Source organism: Drosophila virilis, chromosome X (genome assembly GCF_030788295.1).
Source record: "Drosophila virilis strain 15010-1051.87 chromosome X, Dvir_AGI_RSII-ME, whole genome shotgun sequence".
In the NCBI taxonomy this organism is placed as follows: domain Eukaryota; kingdom Metazoa; phylum Arthropoda; class Insecta; order Diptera; family Drosophilidae; genus Drosophila; species Drosophila virilis.
Genome location: NC_091543.1, coordinates 22,779,450 through 22,805,071, shown reverse-complemented (window position 1 = coordinate 22,805,071; position 25,622 = coordinate 22,779,450). Strand labels below are relative to the sequence as shown.

Sequence of the window (25,622 nt, the reverse complement as noted above, 5' to 3'; positions counted from 1 at the left end):
GGCCTCTCAGGACCATAATTCGATTTGGGGGGCGATGTTGTGTTATGTTGAAGCTGCCGTCTTATGCTGGCCGACTGATAAACACGTTTTGCCTGGGTCTCCATGCATACATTAAGGCGTCGATGCCTGAACAAACTTCGATAGCCCGGCAAAGGCAAGCAAACAAGTCGAGCCGGGGCAAAGTCATGTGCACCACCACCAGTTGGCACCAGATGGTGGCGGCCAGCGTGTTTGCAGCGATTACTCCGAGCTGTCAGCAAGTACCAATTGCTGTGGTAGCCCGTGCGCTCACGGCTCAGCGATTTCGGGACTCGCAAATCGAAAGCAGGATGCCAATTTTTCTAGTTTTACAAATTTGTTCAAATGAATATTTAATAGTGGCGAGGGTATGGGGGCGGCTGCTTGGTGGGATGGGTGAGGCGGGTGAGGCTCTAGCCCTGCACTTGGCTGGTCATCAATTGCAAAATTCTTGCTGGCCAATGGTCGCAGTGCTGGCAGTGCCAAAGATTTGCCAAGATTTACGAGCCAAAAGCCAAAGCCATTGGCAAAACCTTGGCAAATTTGGCAAATTGACTTTTGCCGCTGGCCAAGGCGACATATTTTGGCCAGCTGAGCCAGCAATTGCCATGCAACACTTTGTGGCAGCAACATCAGCAGCAGCAGCAGCAGCAGCAGCAGCAGCAGCGACTTACAGCTGCAGCAGCTTATCCGGTCCATAAATTAACAACTTGATTATGTCGAACCAAGCGCAACAGCAGCAGTTGATCATAATGATGATGATGCTGATGATGATAGCCAGGAGTGGAGTGCGCTTAAGAACGCATTCCGCTTGGGGCGTCCTTTGTGGCTGGCAAATTGGGATTGCTGCTGCCAGGACATAACTAAATTAAAATATTGCGCACAAGGACAATGCGTACTCTACCCAAAGCAGCTGCCAGGGCTCAGCTGGTTAATGCGCAAGGAAGCAGAGCCAGATCCACAGTCTCGGATCGTGGTCGGGCTGAGGCGAGGACTCGGGCTCGGGCTTGGGCTTGGTTTCGGGTTGGGCTTTGTGGTTGCCAGTTATCAACAGTTATCATAGCAATGGTGCAAAATGAAAATGAAAAATGACACAAAGAATTTATCAAACATCCGCTTCCGGCAAACAAGCGACCAGGCATCAGACATCAGCCAACAGGCAACAGGCAACGGATAAGGAATAAACTAAAGCTTCATGTCGCATCCAATTTGCCGGAAAGTCGGCAACTAGCAGAGACTCAACCCTAGCGCAGGCAGAAACAAAGCCTAACAAGAGCAAGGAAAAAACAAAATTAAAATAAATTGTGTATAATATTAAAGCACAGTCGAATGCAAAGGGCTCTGGATTTGCGTATAAGTCTGTGTGCTGTGCAAATGTGAGAGATAAGCTCAGCGGACTTGGAACAGACCCATTGACACGACAGACGGCAAATCCTTTGGCAGAGCAATAAACGATTCCCACATTGGAACTGAATACTTGGAATTGGGTCCTGGCAGCTTGGTTATGTGTTAACCTAAAGCTTAATATAAATGAACTTCAATCAAATAACTTCAAGAAATTAAAAGAAAACGTTGTTGATCAAAAAATAAAAAAATTACCGTGAATAAACAGGTGTTCGTCTGTGAAAAGGATAATATGGTATTTGCATTTGGCCGGTACCCAGATTTTAAATCTGACTTTCAAAGAGTTTCGAATATAAGCTTCACTTACACTTTTGCGCTGAATAAGCTTCCCACTTACTTTGGCTGGAATCAGGAATTGTGGGACACATGCACTTGATACAGGGAAATCAATTGCACTGCAACTCGAACTGCTGGCAGTGCAAACCTGGTTTCTCCATAATTAAATCAATTGAATGTTAAGAAATATGTTTTACTGCAATTTCAATGCATGTCACATGATTGCAGCAAAAAGACAATGGAAAAAAACAACAAAATGGGGGACAACTGGCTGGAGGAGCCAGAGTGAGACGCATGCGGCATATGTATGACGGGCAGACGGACTGGCAGCAGCCACGAGCTCAAGTCAACTGGAATTGCACAAACCGATAAAAGTAGTTGTTTTTGTTGTTCTTGTTGCTGTAGAGCAAGTGAGAATGCACCATTAGTGCAGGAAGCCAACAAGCAACAACGCGACACTGGGATAACCAACTGCAAAATGGGAATAGCAATCAGCCTGGGGATAGCCCAAGCAGCCAGGAGCTGAAGCGGGTGAGAAATGGGAGGAGCGAGGCTAGTGAGGAAGTCAACCACAAGAGTCAGACGCATACATGTATAGAGAATTACAGCAAGCAGCATTTTGCAAGCTGCAAGCGGCAGCTCAGCCGACAGCTAAGCCGCAACGCAACGCAAGCGTAACCATGTGGCAAATGAGGCTAAAACACAAGTGTCGCCATCATCGCCATCGTCGAGTGGCAGTGATGGATAAACCCAAGCAGACTGCCAGCCAGTCAGCCAGTCAGCCAGTCAGCCGGCAAGCCAGAGGAGTGCCCCATCATATAAATGTCCAATGCAATTGATATTAACGCTTAGAAAAGTCCTCGACTTAACCCACAGTGCATTTGATTCAGGATCGATAGAGTTCATGCGGTTTTCGTTGGGTTGATTGAATATACCGATATTAATATACATATTTATTTAACATAGTTTAAGAAAAGAGAGTATTAGATAAGAGATGAGAGAGTTACGTATGAGAGTAGTGCATTTATCAGACAGAAGGAAGCATCTCTGACCCTATAAAGTATATACTATACATTCTCGGTCAGCAGCAATACGCAGTTGATCTGGAACATGCCGATCTTTGAACCCATCAGCGCTAAAGACTTGAAATATTCAAGTGGCTGCGCAGATGAGATTGTTTCCAGTTATCGTTAACTTGGCCCGATTCCAAGCATACAATAGGCGATAATACGATAATATCGGTATCCTGTTAATTAGTAATATCTCTTCGGTTTTAGGAGCTAGAGTAACCAAATTAGACACGTGGCTTCTTGTATAGTATATATAGATAAGGTATAAGATAAGAAGATGTATATTTTCTGTAAAAAGTGCAACACCTTGAAGTTCAGTTTAGTTTTTACGGTTTGGAATGTGCGTTCATTCCCATTCAGTCAGTCAGTACAAAGAGTTTCATATATAGAGTTGGAAATCCAAGATAGCTTCTATTCAATAATATTATATACTCTCTTTTTGTGGATATACATGCAAATGTTATACATTTACTTCTTTTTTAAAGCATCTTTTTCAAGAAATCGGTATCTGTAGCTTCGAAATTGAAGTGTATTTTATGAGTAGACCTTATCTGACCTAACTGTATATAAATTGCTTTTAACTTCATGTATATTCGAAACATAAAACAATTTTCTGTTGTTGTCCCCAACACAAAGCACAGCAAAATCTCAGTTGAAAGTCGAGGATACTTTATTTTCATTCCACATACAGTTAGCTATGGCAAGAGTACCATATACCTGGCGTCAGCCACCGTATCCTGGCGATGAGAGCGACAAGCGCTGGATAGATCCCAGCATGATCATTTTGTGCGAGGATGGGGATATTGATACCGCAATTGTACCACTCTTGCGTACACTGTATGAGCCAATCGGTAAGGGACTAATTGGCGCCGTCTTTGTGCACGAGACAATGAGGGAGCAGCTGATAGAGAAGGTGCGCGAGAGGATGACTGTGATGCATCGTCAGGTGAAGAGCCACATTCTCTATGCCAGGGCGCTGCAACGCGCAAAGTGCCTGGGTGCCGAGCTGGTGTCCATGATGAAGCCGGACGACATTGGATTCGAATACAGTATGGTCGAGGGCTCACCCATACTCGTGTGCGACTTTAATCAAAGCTACTTCAGCGTTAACCATCCCAGCACTGTGGTTACCCTGCATACGTTTCGGCACAGCCAGGAGCTGGCTGAACTGGCTGCCAAGGAGCAGCTGCCATTTGTCAGCGCTGCCATCTGGTGCCCCAAAATGGCGGCCGCCTACGAGGTAGCTCTGCTTCTGAACGTGCCGACCGTCTATATCAACTGCGAGGGCGTCAGTCTGATTCCCATGGTCGAAAAGCATCAGGCCCTGCAGCCATATGCGCTGCTCATTGCCAATCATCATTATGAGGTGGTGGTGCAACATGGTCATGCCAAGACAATTGTGTTTCCGGCGCCGGTTGACCTGCGCTCAAAATCGTAGCAGTTGAGCCTAACGAAGGGCTCATCAGACCCATCAGCCAGGATGCTCTTCATCAGTGGCTTTCTTTTTGTTCTGTTCTGTCTTATATGTCTTAAGGGTTCTTTATAACCATATGAATGCAATGAGCACATTGACAAAACAACACGTTGAACTCTTTATTTTCTCTCTAATGGAATTGGACGCCTAAGTAACTTTTTATTTGAATTGTCATCATATGATATCACAGCAATTTACACAATTTCAAGCAATCGCCGGACTTTTCTCTTTTGAACCTCTCTCGATGCTTCTCAAGAAGCTTTCTTTCAGAAGACTCATGAAAACGAATGACCTGGATTCCCTGGTTAAATTATATGATTTTCGAAGCAAATCTCAAGTTTTTTCCTCCAGAGCCTCTCTCGGTGCTTCTCAGGTGACTTGTAAAGTAACAAAGCAAGTGTATTCAGCAGCGCTTTAAATGGGTGCCCTCCACATCTAACTTATTCACCTGCTGCTGAATTTTGCCCGCTTTCTTCTCCTGGCTTAGCATTAGTCACAAATGGGAACTGCCAAACTGTCAACCATGGCTGCGATTTTCACAATGAGTTCTACTTAACTTTCGCGTCACTTAAATGTAATTTGTAAACTTTTCGGGGCAGCTTGTGTGTGTGAGTGTGTGTGTGTGCGTGTGTGTAGGTGCTTGTTGTTGCTGCTTGTTCGATTGCATTTGCTGTTGTGGCGTTCCCCAGCCGAGTTCCCCTTGTTTTGCCACTTTTAAAGTGCATTTTGCTGTAATCAAGCGCCTACTTGAATGCGCCCAGCTCCCTCCAACGCCACGCCTAGCTGCAGCAGCCTTTTGGCGTTTATTTGTTGTTGTAATGCTTATTGTGCTTTCATGCTTTTTAGCATTTCATCATTTGTTGCAAGTTTAACCACGCCCCGGACCTCTGACCTAGCTCCCCGCCCTCTCTCCGAAAGTCAAACTTTATGCATTTCGATTTGCGTGTGTGTGTGTGCACAGTTCGTATGCCGTTGTTTTGGCCTCTTGTTGCAATGGCATGTGGCAGCTTTTGTTTTTGGCTGGCAGCTACCTCTCAACCCGCTCGACCCGCTTAGCCAATAGCACAGCAGCCCAACCACCCAGGCGCCTTGTTTGCCATCCCGTTGTTGAGTGGCCTTTTAATGCAGCCGCTTAGCGCGTGTTGCACTTGTCTCGAGTTGAGTTCAGTTGTTGTTGCTACTGCAACTGCTGCTGCTACTGCTACTGCTGCTGCTGGCAACAGTATATTTTATTTATTTAGGGTCTGTTGTTGACCCAGTTGACGCTTCGCCCGTGTACTGACCCAATTTTTTAGGCACTCCCCCTTCGGACTTTGTTTTGGTATGTAAGAAAAGTTATGCGAAAATAGCAGCTGACTTGAGATTAGATTGCAACACCCAGCCAATTTTAAATGGATGAAGGCAAAGATACGAAGATTGTGTCCACCATAAACCAGGAGTAGTTATTTTGGCATTATCTAAGCACCGATAAATCTCTAGCTTACAAAGAGTTAAGGCAAACTGAAAATTATATTTTCTGGTTAATAAGAAATCTGTACTCATGATCAGTATTTTTCCAGTCACATACCTTTGATGTTAAAACTGAAGACTGACTCAGTGATTGACTGACTGACCAATTGATTGACTGCCTGACTGACTGAGCGATTAAATGTGTGAATAGCTGACATATTGACGAGCTCATTGCCTGAAGGTCTGAATAGCTGATTGACTGACTGACTGACTGGAAAGATTGTCTTATTGATTGAGCGGCTGGTTGACTTACAAGAGCTAAAATTTATACTTTATTTATGAAAGTGCACGATAAACTGGGGACAAATTATGGATAAATTCACTCACAAGTGTAGCGTAAATTTAAGAACAACATTTGTTTGAAACATTTTCAATTATTGTACTCTCTTTAAAGCTCTTGTTCAAAGATCTTCGTGCAAATGCACTGAGGAGATTGCTTTTATGTTTTATCGACTTCGTAAAATCAATCCAAAAGTCATAAATTGCGAACAGAACTTTCAAAGATATATGTAAAAATACAAACACGACTTTTTACAATTTTGGGAAATCCAGTTCTTCTGTATAATTAACTTTTTTTCACAACCATTTTTTTTTTCAGACTGTGCATATTAACTTTCACATACGCTGTCGATTTAAAAACGTTTTTTCTGTTATTTTCTATCAGATATTATTACACTGTTTTTCAAGGATTTTTTCCACAAGTAATAAACAAATGTAAATTGGATAAATGTTAGTTATAATATGTTTTTTTTTTCTGCAAGAGGATGCATAATTAATAATAATACCAATGTAATTTAATTAATGCAATTTATGAGTGCTAAAAAAATTAGCTTTCATAAATTATGTAATTATTGAGAAAAAAGTATATATAAGTATATATATTTCCTATATAAAAAAGCAAATGTGACTTGATTAATTGTTTGCAATACCAACTAAATTTCCGTTTCCAGTGGCCACAAAGTTTGCGTTGAATCAGGCGCTCAGCTCCCAAAAGCCCTTAGGCAAAGCTTCTATGGCAATTACAAGAACTCAGATAATGCTTTTTGTCAGTGCCATACAAAAGGCAAGCCAGGAGAGGAGTGTGGGCGCATGGGGCAGGCGGATTACTGATTGAGGGGGAAACAACGCCAACAAGTTGTCCGCATCTGAAGGTGGCCAACTGGCAGCTGCTAGTCAAGCTGAGCTGAGCTTTGCTTCAATTATGCTTCATTGTGCTAGTGCTGACAAAAGCCTGAAAAGGGACAGTAACGAAGAAAAGGCAGAATGCGGCCAGGAGATGAGCTCATCCTGCGCCTGAACCTATGCAACAATGCAACGTCCATGTTGCATTGTGTGGCGGCGTTTAAATTCTGCCAAAGGCTGAGGCAGCCGCTGCTGCTGCTGTTGCTGCTGTTGCTGGTGAGGCAGAACTGTGGTGCAGACATTGGCAAAGGTTGGTTCCCTGTGGCAGCTGCCTTCATTTCAAGCGGAAGTTTGCACACTTTTGCCTATGAAACTGCGATGAGTGAATGCACCGCACAGACCCCACTTTGCCAATGAAGCTGAACCGAGCTAAACAGAGCCAAGCTGACATGGAGGCAGCTTGTGAGGAAAACACAAAAAAAAAACTACGCTGGACAAACAGTCCAGCAGCCAGTTAAGACTGCCGCGCTCCTCTTTCTCATCACTTGCGCTTCAATAGCTTTTCACTTGGCCCGACCAGGCCGGCCAGAGGAGCAGCTGTAGTTGAAGGTGCCACTGGCAGGGTAAGGGACAGCGGGCAGCCAGCCAGCAGGTAGGTGTTGTTGCCGCTGTTGTAGGGAAACACTACAAATATAATGGCAACAACAATGAGTAGCTGTTGCTGCCACCGTTGACGTGGCTGCCATGTTGCAAAAGTAATTCAATTTGACTTTTTGTTTTGATGCTGCCGCTGCAATAGCAACAACTTGCAGTAACAGAGCACGCAACAGCCGTTGCCTAGCCAACTTTTTTGGGTTAAATATGGGCGTGGCTAACGACGATACCACGAAATGCCAGCGGCCAGCAGAGCCCAGCGCGTCAATTGATTTAGTTCTTGAGTTATTACCCAGCATCCAGCTCGCTGACTGGCAAGTTGACTAGTGGGGATTCACTTTGCCACATTTTCATTAACGTTCTGTTTATTATTGTTTTCAACTGAGCTCTAGCAAGAACCCACCGGAAACCACCCAAAGTCATTTGCCTGGGCGTACGTAATAATCTGACTTTCTTGACTGCTGATTGATAGAGCCGCCAGATTTGTTCAATAGAAATATTATTGCTATAAAACCATTGTTAAAACTGATCCACTCCGCATATAAGCAGAATATTATATATATTCCATTAAAACCCAAGAGTGTTTGCGCAATTTACCTATAGATATAGGCGCAGGTAACAATATCTTGCAACTGTTCTATATTTAGAATACTACTCATTCACAGGAAATTCTGTTATATCAGTTATGTCAGCCATAAATTGTTGTAATCCGCAACCCAATAATACATTTAACAAGTTTATAAAATATATTTGTATACTACATTCATACATGTGAACTGTTTGTTGCACTTACAAAGAAAATTACATATTTGACACATTTATCTCTCAGGGCTCCAGTGCAAAACCATTTTAAATACAAATATTAATAATGGACTATGTTCACAATAAGAAACTTTCATACAAGTGTTATACTGTTTGGTAAATAATTACATAAGCCAAACAGATTGAAGATGGCAAAAATACCGAATTGGATTGTTTTGTAATTACCTGAGGGCAATTTGGAAACCGCAGCCGCATAATGGCTTCATTAGATCTCAGCTCTGGGGACCTTGGCGCAGACGGGCCAGTGCCAATAATAATTGAATAATAATTTGAGCAATTTGATTTCATTACATTTACTGGCAGCCACAAAAGGACTGCAGCAAACACGCTGCGGCAAAGGCCAATATGATTTGCGGTCAGGGAAGGCAGCATCAGCATCAACAGCAACAACAGCAGCAGCAGCAGCAGCAGCAGCAGCAAGAAGGAGGCGACAATGAAAAAGCCATAAGCCAAATTAACAATTAAAGCAAACCAGAGAGGAGGCGTGAACAAGCAGAAGGCCTTCCCGGAGAAACCCAAAGTCAAATAAACAAACAAACTTGGCGCTGGCTGAACTTGGCCAAAAGACGCACCAACATTAACAACAGCAGCAGCAACAGCAACAACAATGCGTTGCTGAAAGTGGTTGGTAAACAAACAGAACACAAAGGGAAGCCGTCAAAGATGTGGACTATGTGACCAGAACAATGAGGCAGCGCCAGCTGTGACAACAGCCAACAACAACAGGCCAAATCAACATATTGCCGACCACTTGTGCCACAACATTTTTTATTGCCTTCTGTCCTGAAGAGTGCAATGCATAGAAGAGAACGTCTACGCCCCCATAAAGTCTATATATTCCTGATCAGTCTAAACAGGCGAGTCGATGTAGACAACTCTGTCCGTCCGGCTGTGTAGTGAGTGAATGGGTCCGCCTTCTGTTCTGTCGGGTCGAGCCACTATTTCAAATGACTCGTAATTCTGTTATTTTTATATATGAACAGAATCTTATCAACGTCGGACTATTAATCTGTTTGAAAGATGAGTAAGTTGTACATCGCTTTTGTGTTCTTCAGTTTATCTTGATATATACGATATTAACTATTCTCCCAACATATCTGTAACAACGTATCAAATCGGACTACTATGGTTCCAACTGGAACAATCAATCAGAAATTAAGCTTTCTCATACGAGGATTTCTTGCTGCATGCCTACCAGGGTATTTAATTTTCGGCTCGCCATAGTTGGCCGCACTTCAAGTTTTTTGGTCATGGGAAATAGTGGAATACAGAGTTTATTTATTCTTTTTGTTTTGGTTTTGCTAGGACGTGGCCTATGCTCGTCCTGCTCGCAACTGCCCTGGGGATGGCTGTAAATTGTTGTTAAAATGCCATAAATTATAAAACAACAACACACGATGGCGATGGCAATTCTGGCTTTGCGTTCACATCTTTTGCTGGCTATTAAAATGCATTAAAAATTGTTTTAAATGCTAGTGACATCAACGAGTAGAACACACATACGCATTCCGCTGTAAGTGACACCGAACAGAGGTCACACACGCATACACACACACACACACACACACACAGAGAGAGAGAGAGAGAGAGAGAGAGAGAGTGTATTATAATCAAGCGCATTTAAGTGCACTGGTAAATTTATGCATTTATGTGTGTTAATACCTCACATAAAGAAATTAAAGCATCGCATAAAAGTCGCCCACTTACTTACTCTCTCCTTCACTCTCTCTCTCTCTCCGTCTCTTTCCACCGCACTCTGTGTGTGGCTTTGCGTGGCGCATTAATCCAATTTGTCATAATTAAATTACTTTAAGCCACTTGCTAAACTATTTGCGAGGACTTTTCCGCAAAAGCGAATCGTTCCGAGGCCACACTTAGCCTGTTCATAAACCGTAATTATAGCTACTCGTTACACGTGCAAAAAAAACTGAATGGAAAACAGAAAATATTATAATGCTCGCTTTGACTGTGCTCCCAGTGAAGCTGCCCACCAGCGAGTTCTCCTGTTTTCATAAGACATTCCTTTCCAAGCAAGAGATAAATAAAGATTATTAAATATTTGCAAGCCATCAGAGTGAGATACCCTGTCAGGACAGGGTATCTTCACGCAGAGAATGCGCGATACTAAATTTTTTTTATTTTCAATTCACATTGAATTGATTAATCATATGGCTTACTTTTAAACATTTTTATTTGACTTTTTATTAAAATTTATTTATTTGAGAAAAAATACATGTTAATTAACAACTGTATAATATGTGTGAATATATATACACTGACCTATATGCATATAAACTTATTCAACAAAAATGTAAATCGCTTGACCAGCAATTTACGTTTTGTTTAACACAATTTTGCTGACAGGCAGAATATTATATAACTTCTTACACTGAAACTGAAAAACTCGAAAAGCTGCTCAGTCATTGCCAAATTTGTGTATCCCAGATACCCAACGAAACTTCCAGATAATAAAAACTGTAAACTGAATAATACACACAGAAAATGGACTCTTGGTATTGCTTGCTGCACTTTTTTTCGTTACTAAACACTTTCAGTTCCCAACAAATTACAACTTTGGCAAAGGTGACAAGGTGCTTGCAATCCTCGGGGCGATAGCAAAGTCTGTTGATGTGAGAGTCGGGAGGTTCCTAAAATAGCTTTATAAGCCACCTTGTTGCTTCCTTGAATTGGCCAACTTAATATTAGTGTGGATTAAACTGTACAATCGGAAACATTTGTTTTCAATAAGATTGTCAATTTGTAAATAATTTGATATTTTTTAATATTTTGTAGAGCGCTTTTCATGATTTAATGATAAATACTGACATTTATGTTTTGCAGTGTACTGCAAAGGAATTCAATGGCCAAATTCGGGGCGCTTGAGTGGAACACGAAATAAACAACGTGTAAATTAATAAATATTTACAATTTGCAATATCTTTGGGCAAAAGCTTGGTTGCAGTTGGCTGGGTTTTGAGTGCGTGAGTGTGAGAGAGAAAGAGCGAGACGTACGACAATATTAAAAGGCAAACAACTTCTGAGCCATTACACAACAAAATGGCATTAACAGCAGAAGAGCTGAATCTGAAAAAATAACAACAGCAACTCATATGCAAATTGATATAATATTTTTGCAATTCATGCAAAGGCAAAGTGCTAAGGGGGCGGCTTACAGAGCAAAATGAATAAAAATTGTCGCCATAAATGGAAAACAAAAATAGCAACCACAACAGTGACAGCAACATGGAAGCACTTGGCCTGAGAGCCAGGAGCAGCAGCACTGTAACGACCAGTTGATAGAAATATCCTGTGATAATCAGTAAAGCAAACAGGGCAAAAATCCTTTAAACGATGCGAAGGGCAGCCAAATGTTGTCAGCATTGCCTGGTAGGCGGCTTGTCTGTTTGGCAGTCAATCAATGCGCAATCACAAATATATATTACCAAATTGGGCACTGCTCACCATGATGCAAATAAATAAAATAGAGCTGACCGCTGACTCCGTGGCCGCGATAGAGAGTTGGGCTAATTAGTAATATTCATAAATTTGCGAGTCAAGCTGACTGCCATTAATCAATTACTTGCATTGTACTTTAACCAACCAACCAAATAGCGTCAAAAGGCGTTAGCTTGTATATTTAAACTTTAAGGCAGTTGATACAAAGCATTCGGTTTGTGAATTGTCATGAATTAATTGACAAATGGTGGCTGTACTTTCATATTGTCTATCAGAGCAACTGCCTTATAAATAATATGTGTATATATACAATTTATGCCAGCAGCATTTTCTTTGCATACAATACACATACACATTCACATTCACATCTCTAAATTTAGAGCTTTTCTTGTGAAAATTGTGTATATCTACAATTTATTCATGGCTCTGTCAGAAGGTTGTCTTTTACGCACGCACCGTAACAATGCTAACTGATTATTGAAATATTTATTATGCAACACGTACTTTTTAATTATTTAATGATAGCAGCAATTCGAAATACATTTTTGTTCTTTATTTCATTTAATAAGCGTTACAGACATATTGAATTATCATTCGGAATTATCTATATTTTGATAATGAAAGTCATCAAGCTTATTTATGACATCGAATTAATAACCATTTGTTAATTTTCATTATGAAAACCAGAAAAATGATATTTTTTCCCACAAATTTTTTACACTGGCTCCTCTTGGCATCATTAAACTGTGAAAATTGAGCTTCGAATACATAAAAAATAGTTTTATTCAGCTTTGCGAGCTGGTCGTGCCTGTTAGAGAGACATCCATGTGACCCTCTGTCTCGCACAGTTATTTGGATTATTTGTTATTCACATTTTGGAGGTATTAAGTTTCTTTTTACGCATAAACAGGCAAAATGTGATTATAATGAGTGGAGTTATTAACGAACACAATGAGGTTGATCTTATAATTAATGCATTTTTGGAGAGAGAGCGAGAGAGAGTTTATAATCAGTTAATATATAACTTGTCGTTAAACTACAGTTAAAGTTGGCATCTACTTTGCCATGCAGTTAGTCTTCTGCTTACAAATTTGACATATTTAAAAAGCAGAGTTGCCACCTTGCTTCACAAAAAAAAAAAAATTACAATCATTTTCGCTCATTGTCATAGTAAATATTACTATAAAATACTTTATGAAATGTCGCCTAGCATATTTTGCCACTTTGTAATTTGAAGGCGACAAACACAGTTAATTTTTGCAACTTTTATCAATTGGCAATTCAGTCCTGGACTCAATGAGTTGGCTTAGGGGCCAGTCAGATGGGCAATATTTACCTGGTCTATTTTAATATTTTTAAGCCTGGGTCTCAGCATAAACTTAAGAAAATGCATGTGTCCACTCTTTGCTTAAGAAATATATTTAATGTTGTAAGGTTAACTCCCTGCTTTTCTCGAGTTGAAGCCTAACCTCTTGGCATTCTTGCATTTTAATTTACGTGAGTAATTTCATTCTGCACGACAAGTTGTTCATGCAGTTTTTGGTACAAGCTGCCAACATATATACATGTGTATTTTCAATTACAGAAACAATGCCAACAAATGCAGTGTATTGGAGGCAGACAGAAGAAACTCGAGTTGCAGGCCACAAATAGAAGGAAGGTAGATGGCAGCGGGGGCTTTTCGTGTAATTAATACGTTGCTTAGATCCGCATTCAGGGACTAGTCGGAGATTGGCTGGCTTCTGGGCAAGGCGCTGGATTAGGCGCCGAGCATTTGACATATCGAATATCCAGGCATGGAGAATAAGCCAAGCAAAGCCCATGACCAGGACGATTAAGAGGATGAGAGCAAAAGGAGAAGGCAGCCAGGCAAATAGTTACTCATATGACAAATGCAAAGCCTAAAAAAGAGAGGCCACAAAGCAGGGATTGGAATGGAATGCGGCCAAATTGCATTTAAATAATGAAAATGCTTAACAAAAGCACAACAAACAAAGCCAAGCAACAGAAGCGAGTGCAAGAGGGGGCGGCAAGGAGTGCGGCACTGACCTGAAGGAAAATCCAACCAGCCAAGCAAGGAAGGAAGTCACTTAAAATCAACAACATGTAAATAGCAAGGCTACGTTTGACGCTTCGATGCAGCTCATCCGCATTGCCATGGCCCCGCCAGCTCTCGTCCCAAAATTTTTCCCCGTTTTCGCCATGATGTAACTATGGCTCACGTATTGTTTGACATTGCGGTCAGCATTGTTGTCATTGACTTTGGCCAAGATCTGCTGGCAGCATGGACAACAATGTCAATTGCCAACTTGAGTTGAAGTCGGATGCATCCCTTTTCATTCATGAATAAGTAATTATAGTTGCCCAGCAAAAGAGCATTCCATATGAGGTCAATATTAGGGAAAATTAGATTTAGATAACTTTTAAATACGGGTATGGGCGTGTTAGGAATAAGCGCGATTTTTAAAAATCATCGGAAATCATCGGGATGGACAAAAGTTAATACTTCAATCTTGGAGCGACAACAAGACGGTATGTACAGTTGGAATCAGTCTGTCAAATTATCAATGAATCATACAAGCAAATCATACAAGTATGTACTTACATATATGTAAATCTTGAGCAAAGATTGGAATCAGTCAATCAGTTACGCATTCAATCAATCAGAACACAAAAGTCAAGCTAAGGAACAGTCAATGAGCTGCGCAATCGATCATATATTCAATCAGGAACAAAGAGAGGCATATTTTTTAATGAATATACTGTTCTTAATACGCAAACAGAGTACAAAATATTACAGGTATGTATATATACGAAAAAAGCCCCAAGTCAAGGCTGGAAACAGTCAATCAGCTAAGCAGTCAATCATTCAGTCAATCAAGCCATGGAAAACGTAACTCAAACAATGCCAGTCATTTGCATTTGTTCGTTTCATTTGATTAAACAATAGGAAGCTGAAATTTGCACACACACACACAAACACACACACACACACACACGCACGCACTTACATTTTTCATGCTTGTTCGTACTTTTTGCAATGGAAGACCTTAAACAACACGCGCTGCTCACAGTTATGATGACCACGCCTACAGCGTCCGAATGTTACATAAACAACAATTGCAGTATATACACACACACACACACATACACACAAACACAAGCACAGACACAGCACATACACACACGCCACACACTTATGTACACACAGATTGCGAGGCGGAGGCCGTTATGCAGTGGCAAATGTGATTGATGCTCAAAATCGCGCACAAATAGTACGCCCCTCCATTTCGAAGGGCAGATCCTGCCCTTTCTTTGCGCATGTTATGCAAGCAACGCATTATGCATACACACACACACACACATGCACACATGCATACACACATGCGCATCTATCGACAGCCTAATGCATACCAACGAAATTGTGTTACATTTTAATAAGTTTGGCCCTCATGTTCGCAGTGTGCAAATTTTCGGTTCTGCGTTGGAGCTCGATAAGCGCCTTAAATAACAGTGTGTGTGTGTGTGTGTGTGTGTTGTGTGTGTGTGTGCGTGTTCATTGCGGCAACCCAACTGATAGCAGGCAGTCGTCAGTTCTTAGCACCCGCAGCCTTAAGTCCAGGGCCCAGAGTCCACAGTCCACAGTCCTCGACTCGTCAGCTGTCAAATGTCAATTGTCAGTTGTCACTTGGCTGCTTCGTGTGGCCTGCTAATGCGCATTTGCACTGATGCGCATTTGAATGATGCAACTGGCAGCTGACAACTGCCAGCAGCCAGCAGCCAACTGCTTGATAGGCGCCCACTAATTGCTGCAAAACGCCAGGCGAGGTCACATTCAATGCTCAGCGCAGGGCTTCAACAATGGCCATAGCTGCAATGTGCTCGACTGGCACTGCTATTCGGAAAAACCATCTTTTTTTTTAAAAACGAAACCAACTATTAATATCCAATCTAGTCAGTATAATATGGCATCTACTCTAAGATCTATGCAAGATACCAAATGGCCTTTAATAAATAGACTAGAAACTGACTTGGCTCGTCATTGTGATCTCATGTATTTGGCTTAATCGAACATTTTGTGACACATTGTGCAGAAAAATTAAAGGCCCCATTCCATAAAAGTTGGCTAATTGTGTGCATTATGTAAAGCTACTTATATTGCATAATATGCAATATCTATCTGCATAGGACGATGATGCATAAATTATTATTATTATTATGGTTGAGTATTTGTATACTTAGAGTTTCCCATATTTTTTTCTAATAAGGGAACCTGTTCTAAGCATCATGTAATATATGTATTTATATAAAATTTCCAACGTAACATAAACCATATAAATAAGCGGGGCCGCCATACAACTTCGATGGTCAGTATGTATTTTTTGTTTGTTTTTTTATTTTTTGGCAGCTGCTTAAAAATTGCCTTTGGTTTAATTTTAATTCAGATTATTCAGGCATGAAATCGCTTAATGAGCCCGCGGCAAACGTGGCGAAAATGGGTCCCTGCTCGGGTCGGGCGCTCGCAGCCAGTCGTTGTTTAGGCTCATTAAAGCTCTTGTGGTGCACATTTCACAAATTTATTGAGACACTTAAAGCTACTATGATCACAGGCCGCACTATCGGGCCACAGAATTCAAAATATTCGTTTTAGTCGCGCAGCTGAGAAAACCGCAACGCAATGTCATTAGCGTATCCTCGTAATTGTCTCTCTTTCTCTCTCTCTCTCTCTCTCTCTCTCTCTCTCTCTCTTTCTCTTTCTCTCTCTGTCTCTGTCTCTGGCTTTGTCTCTGTTGTTGACTCTTTCTGTGCCGCTCGCACCGTGCAGCAATAAATTTTGAATTTTCGTGCAAATTTTCGCAGTCAAAGCACCAATTGCATTTGGTGACGGGGGTAGCTGGGGCGGAGGCCTGTAGGCGAGGGCGAGTGTCAGCCTGTCGCACTCATAAATACATTGACCAATAACATAATTTTGTTTGGCCGTATGTCATTTTCTGTGTGTGCGTGTGTGTGTTGCCAAATGACCTCGTTACCAGACAGCACACACACTTTTGCTCACGCAGAGTTACACACGCAAACAAACATGGCAAAATCACAGCGCACAAAAAAACATGCGACAAAGACGCCTGCGAAACGTGAGCATATGTTGCTGGCAGGGAATCGGGCCATGTGATGGGTGTACTGAGTAGTGGGGATTGGGGATTGGAGAATGGGGCGGAGGATTGGAACAAGTGCTGTGCACCATTGGCTGTTTTTGTGGAGGGGCAGCAGCGTAAGTTATGTGTGGACCTCACAGTGCGGCAGTATAATTAATGGGCGTATTGGGGCATGCGGCAGTCGCAATGGCAGTGGCATCAGCGGGGCGGCATTCGGGGCAACAACCAAACATTGGGCCATGCATTGCGATTTGGGATATTAAATGTAACGCTGCAAGCCCGAGTCTGCTCTCCTAGCAAGCAGTTCCAATCCTAATGCTTATGAATATGCCATGAGTCCAGTGACGAGCCAACCAAATGTTTCCTATAAGTGTGAGCGCACATGTATATATATGTAAGTGTGTCTGTGTGTCTGTGTGTCTGGCTGTGTGTGGATGATGATGATCACATGCTATTAAACCGCAATACAATAGCAATTTTCAAATAAATGATTTATGGCTCTGCACATGCAGAGCTGCCGGCTGGCAATGATTGCCGCAGACTGAACACAGCATAGAGTATACCCAGGCAGACAGAGAAGGTAGCATACTGAGTAAGAGAGAGGGAAAGCAGCCTGTTTGGTATCAATAAAATAACAAAAAACAAAAAAAAAAACTAAGAAAATGCCAGCTAGAAATATATGGGATAAAGTTCAAAATGTGGCCAACAAGTTTATTTCATGCATTCATTCATTCATTGCATCAATATTTTATAATTTGAAGTTCAACTCCTTCGTAGAATATCGTGTGTGTATGTGTGTGTGTGCATGGCCGAAATTGGGGCAGATTTCGAGTAAATGCAAAAACTGATTGACCAAAAACTGAATATATGAAAGTCCCCGTGGCCAGTCACAAATTGAAATGGATGACTATAAGATACCCTGTTGCACACTCATACATGCACACACAGAAACGCACACTCACAGGCAAGCCAGCGTCTTTTTGTCTTGGATGTGGCCACAATCAGCTCCATTGATTTGGCCAGTCGCTGGTGCATGGCCCACAGCTGGACAAGCTTTGCGGGTACCCTTGGTACCGCACTTGGCACTTAATTGGCCAGCAGAAGAGTCGAAATGTATGGAAAAAAAAAAGAATGCTCTGCCAATTGATGAAAGGTGCGGAAGGGCATAGGGATGGAGGCGGGTTGAACTGTCATTGCCAGGGTTCTTTCACCTTTTGGCAGCACGCGCAGCAACACCGACACACACACACATACACTCAGGTGGATGTCTTCATTTTGTGTGCGTTTTCTTTGTTATTGTATTTTTGTTTTTGTTGATTTTTTTTTTTTTTTTTTTTTTTGCTTTTTGTTTGTCGTTGTAAATTTTAATGCAACAACAACGGCGACACAGTCATTCGCAGCTCAGGCATTTGCGTGACAGCCAACATTCGCTGCCACCAGCAGACACCACCCCAACGCACCCTTTGCAGATGAGGGTAACTGGCCCCAACATCGTCGCATTCATTGGCGGCTGCCATTTTGACAGATGCCAAACGCGAAACGAGTGGCAAAACGCAAAGTTTTTATTTGTCTTTTATGGCATGGCATGGCATAATGCTGTCAAAAACACGCTTAAATCAAGTGGCATGTGACTAGAGAAATACCCTTCCCTTGGCATTCGACTTTTGAAATGTCTTGAATATTTTGCAGTAATTGTCACCTTAGAAGGAGAGGAGCAGCTTGTGCGAGCTACGTATACTTAATATGATATTTTGAGTTGATCTCTTAAAACGTAATAAGGGATAATAGGGTTTTTTTTAGTTGTCTTTTTTAGTAAAGTGAGCAATGAGATGCAGCTGGCGCCACATTTAGTACAAGTCATAAACACCCGAGTTTCGCAGGATGTAGGGTATATAATGAGAGCAAGAATATAAGGAAGACTAGAGACCATGGCCCAGGGAGCGCATCAAGTGAGTTTATGCGCCTGCCGGACCGTCGTTAGTTAGTTTTTACGATTTGCCTGCCATAAAAATTAATATTTTGCTCCCGCCGGGCGATACCGCTTACCAGTTGGGAATTCAAATAGTCTGTCTATCCCGCTCACTGCCCGTGCTTTCCTTGTCTATCACACTCAAGCCCTCGCAAATAGAGCGCCTTGGGCATTGTCTTTCAGTTCAGCATATTTCATGTATTTATTTTACCCTAGCAGAGGGTATTACCATTTTCACTACCAACTGGCTTAGTTATCATATTCACATCTTAATATAAAAGGAACATAGGAACAATCGGTCAACTAATTCGCTACTCATTTGACTTTCAATAGAAAAGGTACTCGGAAATCATGGAAATCACTTACAAACAGATAAATATAAAATATGCTTAGCTGATGCTGGCGTAAGGGTATTTAATGTTTGCCAATGCCAATCAAGTTTTATTTTTCCTTTATGTTTTTACGGATTGTTTCCTTTGTGGGTCGTTTAGGAATACGACTCGATTGCTGGCGCGTCCCGAGCTCGCGAATTCCATTAGGCAACCCAGAAATGTAGCTAATTAACGTCAACTAACAAATAATTGCTGCAATTGCGGTAAACGAGCCAGCCATGAGGGGGGTGAGGGGGAGGGAGCGGTCGGTGCACAGCGGTTTCCACGCATTTAATTGCAATTGTAATGATTTATAATTTATGAAATTAAGCAATGGCAGCAAATGAATCGAAATGAAATGCCTGCATGCAGCAATATGGTCAAATTACCCCAGCTCCTCTCCTCCTCTCTCCTCTGCTCTCCTCTCTTGTGATAGCCGCCCTCCTGTCAGCATTGTCCAGAAATTCCGAGCATAGTTCAGAAGGGACGGCCTTCGAGAAAACTGGCGAAATTGACTTAAACATTTGTCACGCCACGCGGCCTGTGTTAAGCGGCCATTCAATTAGCCACCCGCTGGCGCAACCGCTCAACTGCTCAACCGCTCAACCAGTCATCGACTGTGTCACAAAACGTGCAACATTTATGAATGGAGCCCCCGTGACTTCAACTGTGGTAACGCGAAAAGTGCATCACAAGGGGCTGATGTTGGATGCGGGCAAATGCTTTGTAGTTTCCGTATATGGCATCGAGCTGGACCCGAAGCCGGGGCCATGCTGGGCCAGTTGCTGCCTCAAAGTCCCGAAAAACTCATAAAACTTTGCAATTGTTTAAACGTGCCGCATGGGCCGCATCATAAAGCAGCAAAAGTTTACAGCCCCAAAGGGTTCGGATGCGGTTATGTGTTGGAGGAGGGTGGGCACCAGTTTGCAGAGCGGGGGGAGGCTTGGATAGTGAATTCTGAGTATCCTCTGCTTGGTTAGGCTTTAAAATGCCAAACACTTTAACTGGCCGCACTTCAAGTTGCATTAGCGGCCAGAGTGGCAAACAACAACAACAACAACAACAATTTGTTGCCTACTTTTATGGGCGCACTCGAAAGCGCATTCGGTAAGAATTGGATGGTGAAACCGAGTGAGGGGTCGACGGAATGTCGACCATTTTGCTCAGCTTAATAACTTGCAACAGCAGCAGCAGCAGCAGCAGCAGCAGCAGCAGAGGCAGAGGCAGCAACTTTGCTGCATTGCATTAGAATGGTTAGCATTGCCCAAGTTGTGAAGGCGCTGAAATATGGCTGCAGCAACACGGCCAACCACACACGTGCACACACACACACACACAGACACATGGCCACTGCTTAGTCTGCATGCAATGCATGTGTGGCCCACCCTTTCCCCTTTGCTTATGCAAATAAGCAAAAAGAGCGACTGCTTGGCATAGAATATCAAATGATCTAATAAAACAACAAGCAAACAACAACAGCAGCAACAATAAACAGCAGCAAACATAAAACTGTCATACGCAAAGCAGTGTCTGTGTATGAAGGGAGCATCTTTGACCTCATATATACATTCTGGTTCAGGACGACAAGCTGAGTCGATGTAGCCATGTTCGTCTGTGTGAACGCTTCGATCTAAGAAGCCACAAAAGCTTAGACTTGAAATTTCATATATATTCATATATTCTCGCTTAGGCAGGATGGAATTTTGTTTCTTTGATCGGACTATAAGCACCGAATGGCTTTAATTGAAGAGGCAGCAAATTTACAGCGTAAACCATGCAGGAAACTTCATGTGTCCATTTATGTGATTCTGGGTTCAGGGTAACCTTCAAGTCGGACACTACCGAGCAGAGCACGCCCACTTGTATTTCTTGTTTGATTTTCATGCTGTTGTTTTCCTTCTTCTTATGATCCTTTCAATAGGGCTAATTATCGTTCACACTGATAAGCAGTGTCAGTCGGAAAATGTGGAGAAAAACAAGTTTTAATTGTTTTTTCGCCTTGATTTTCAATGCATTGTGTGGATAGTGGTTCGATTTGATAAGAGAGTTCTAGCCAATGCCAGAAAATATATGCCCGGATATATAATAATGTAGCCAGTCAATGCTACTGGTCGCTGCCACGCCCACTTGTACAGTTCAGGAACTGAAGTGGTTTTCTGCTTGCCGTGCATGTTGCCTTGTGGCTGTTGCGCCGCAACCGCAATGCCTGCAGCTGCCATACTGCCGCAGCCACACACGAATACACACACATATTACGTTTACATAGAATATTTGGTGCAGCTTTTGCAATTTGTGGAAACGCATTGGAAAATCATTTTTTTTTTTTTTAGTTTTTTTGCTGCCTCATTGTCTCGAAAGTGGGCGCATGAAAAGGACTCCGCTTTACTCTGCTGGCCTCTAATTGACTCACACATTTACACAATTGCCCGCGCACCCTTTTGGCCACTTAATTAACGCATTGAAAGCCCGTTGCCTAATTTTTCGTTGGTTTCTGAGCAGAAAATGTGGGTGGTAGTACGGGGGGGTGAGGTGGCAATGTCCTTTAAATTATGTTTAATAAGCTTTCAAGTCACGAACCACCTTCAGCATGCACGTAACTAGAGCAGAAATTGGCACACTAAACAACAACAACAACAACAACAAGACCAAGAACAACATCAGCAGCGAAAATGAGAACGCTGCAAAATTGACAAAAAATAAATACGACATTCATTTTTATGCCCCCTTGGCTGCCACAAAGGACGCGAAATTCACGAGTTTCCTGCAACGTGAAAACAGCCGGAAAATTTTATGGTATATGTGTGTGCGACTGTGTGTGTGTGTGTGTGTGTGTGTGTGTGCATAATGCAGCTGCAAGCGCTGCTCTTCCGGACGACGTCCACCGGTCGGGGCCAATTGCCACTGACCGAAAAAATCGAGAAACCGGAGCACAAACTGAAAATGGAGCCAAAAGACAAAGTGCACTGTGGGGAACCGAAGAGCACACGAGAGCGAAAGAGGTGCAAAAAAAAAGAAAGAATGAGGGAAAGAAGAAGAGAAATAATATTGGTTTAACTTCTGCAGTCACAGGTCGAGTAGCAAGGGATGGGCAGTGGTGGAAGAGGGGCTGTCTGGGGCAAGTGGTGGCCCTGGTGTGGCACATAAATTTAGCCGGGCACGCGCTGGCAACAAAGCAACAGAGTCTATGGGCCAAGCCGGAGTTGACAGGCCCTGCCACGGCGACTGCAGCTCCCGCTGCTGTTGCTGCTGCCACTGCTACTGCTGCCACACTCATATGCAACACGGTAGTCGCCGCGTAGTACAAAAGTTTTAGTTACTTATAGCCGGAATGGAAATGGAACAGGCATCGTGACTGCCACTGCGACTGCGACTGCTATTGCGACTGCTGGCAACGCTGGCAGTAAATGAGGAACGAATCCTTGGGCAATATGGCCAATGTGACGATGCACATATGGCAGCAGCGTTGCAGGCGCAGTGGGGTGCCACAAACCGGCGAGAGTCATAAAGACATTGAACGTAGAGATGGCCGCACGACGCACAGTGGAACGAAAGCAAAATATCACGGATTAGACAAAGTGATTGACCCTTTCACTTATTTCATTGCAGCTAACTCAAACGGTGGGAGGCTTCATTTTTTAGGCATTAACAATAGATGATAAATAATTAAAGTCCACACGACAAAATGTAAATCGACACACTAGAGAGACGTCAACGTCGCGCCAAAATGAATTCCAAAACTCGATGTTACAGTTTAATGAAGCCAGACTTAATTGCTTTTAATAAACTAAGTTCGCATGGATGGCATGTATCTATGTAAAGAGCCTGAGCTCGTTTCAAAATCTGTTTTAACAATTAATAAGAACTTTAAAGTCTTTGTGCAAACTTCAATATGCTTGAGAAGAATAACCACTCCTTTAATTTGTATTTATCTTATTTATGCAAGCAATATTTTCCTCGCAGCAGCCCCAACCATTGAGGCACTTTATAGCTTTTCCAGTTTAATCAGTGCTTATAGATATATATATATATATTATTATCTCCAGCAAAGTATCAAATGTTGACTTTTCCTTAATGGGTAAAGCTCAACTTTCTGCATTTATTTTAATGAGCAACGAGCACTTTTATATTTTTTTACCTTCATTCATATAATCCAATCTTAAAAAAAATTACGCAATGCGCTTACCCCAAAGCAATTCAGGTCAAGAAAAGGCTGTCGCAGGTCGTTTGGAAACTTACCTGAAAAGAGAAATTGAGTAAAATATGCATTTAATAAATTGAATACGAGAATAATGCATTTATTATGGCAATGTACAAAAACGTGTAGCAATTAAAATGACACAAAAAAATGACAGCATACTTACGGGCGAGCGTAAGAAAGATAAATAGACAGAGAGACAAAGAGAGAGAGAGCGAGAGCGAGAGAGAGAGAGAGAGAGACGGAGAGAGACGGAACGGGAGCGAGATATAAGAGAAATAACTGACAGTAACTGGAAGAACTAGAGACAACATTCACAAGATGCCATTCAAATGAATATGAACATGAAATGGAAATAAATAAATGGCCAGCAAGAGAAATGCTAAATAACTGCAAAAGGCATGGCCACACACACACACACACACACACACGCACACACACACACACGCACAATATAACAGTGCACACACACATACAGACATAACTTTTAACTCTGTCATTGCATTAGAAATATTTTTAATTATTTTGCATATTCAAGCAAAAGGATTATAAGCCGAGGGGAGAATACAGCAAAAACGGAGGCTGTAAATGGAAACTACAGGAAATTAAAGAGATAGAAAATACAATTTTTCGTATAATAAAACAAATCTAGAATGTTTCCACGCTCGACTAATAGTTATCCCTGGTTGAAATTGAATCTAACTAGAAAACTTTAAATACAGTTATTTAGTTTAAGCCTCTTTTCGTGAGCCCTGTTTGGCCGAACCACTCTTAAGTAGACTCACAAAACATGGCCCACAACTTTATGTGTTTGATTTAATAGCTATTTTCTAAGAGCTTCAAAAAATTGCCACGACCAGCTTTTAATAAATATTATTTATTTATTTATATTTTTTGCTGAATTGCAAATGCTAATTATTTATTTACCTATTTATATTTTATGCCAATGTTACACTTTGTCTGTAATCGATAACCTATGTGGGCTGGAAAACCCGACAGAAAATTAAAATATCAAATCTAAATATTAAATAGACAAACCTTAGCTTAGCCCATGTCTAACCTTATTTCCTCTAATATTGTTGTTTAGCAAATAATGTGCTGCAATTATGTTGAAAATTGATCAATTTTATGTCTATAGATTTAGTTTTTTCAAGGAACGGTTCTGTTTAGCTGTCTAATGTTTATACGTCTCTTTAATTCAGTAAGTAAAGTGTGAAGTAAGTAAATAGTCTAGAGATTATAACTTATACAAAATTTTAATTTATAAAGTTGCACTTTTAACAAACGTTTTTTAGCTAGATTCACTTCAAAAATAAATTATTTGCTATAAATGGTGAACAATTAACGAGTTTTATGCGCATCAAGGCTAACAAAGTTGTTATAATTACGGGGTATTTATGCATGTACAGAGATGCAAGTGAGTGGAAATGCTTTTGGTGGATCTATTAAGTATATCTAAATGGAGGACGCAGAGTCCAAAAACGAGCAAGGACATTGTGAAATATGAGCGTGTGATATACATACATATGCATTTACTAAATGTCACAGGGTGTCTCTTTCTTTCACACACAAGCGCTCAGAGCGAACGTGCCATTTGTGCGCTTTCTATGCGTTATGATTATATCTTAATGAATGTTATGAAACACATAAATCAAATTGCGAAAACGCCACAAGCAGTTGGACAAAGGCCCAGGACGTGGCCCCGCCGGCGTCCACAAATAAACAAGACAACAAAAACACTCCGAGCGCCAACAAGGGGAACGGGGAAGCGGATAGACAGAAAGTGAGGTGTCTGTGGGTGGACCAAGGATTTTGGTGAATGTCCGCACTAATGTTCATGTTGACGAATGCAAATTCATAATAAAAAGGACACATTGGGAAAAGTTGGAAAATGGAAATGCGAAGATGGGTCAACGGCAAGTCATGTGGGCTGTTAGCTGGCCGCACTCCAAGCTCCGCTGCCCGCTCTCCGGTCATTCGCCCACCACTCGACAATTTTAACGCACTAAGTAACACGACAGCTTGGCAAATGTTTGGCTTTGCTTTGATTTTAATGTTAATGCCCGCCACCCCGTCAGGGCGTGAGGATAATCTCATTTGGGCCTGGCCAAGAATCGTGCCCGGCCAAA

The 25,622-nt window shown here is 41.8% G+C and overlaps 2 protein-coding genes across 4 annotated transcripts in view; one reads left to right on the top strand and one right to left on the bottom strand.

The window, feature by feature from the left end:
* The window catches only part of X11Lbeta, a 97,167-nt gene that overhangs the window by 41,605 nt on the left and 29,940 nt on the right, over nt 1-25,622 (bottom strand). The window lies entirely within an intron of this gene.
* LOC6631952 (uncharacterized) lies at nt 3,343-4,464 on the top strand. The gene has a single exon (XM_002055368.3). It carries the CDS (start codon nt 3,466-3,468, stop codon nt 4,204-4,206), a length of 741 nt encoding a protein of 246 aa, XP_002055404.1. The 5' UTR covers nt 3,343-3,465; the 3' UTR covers nt 4,207-4,464.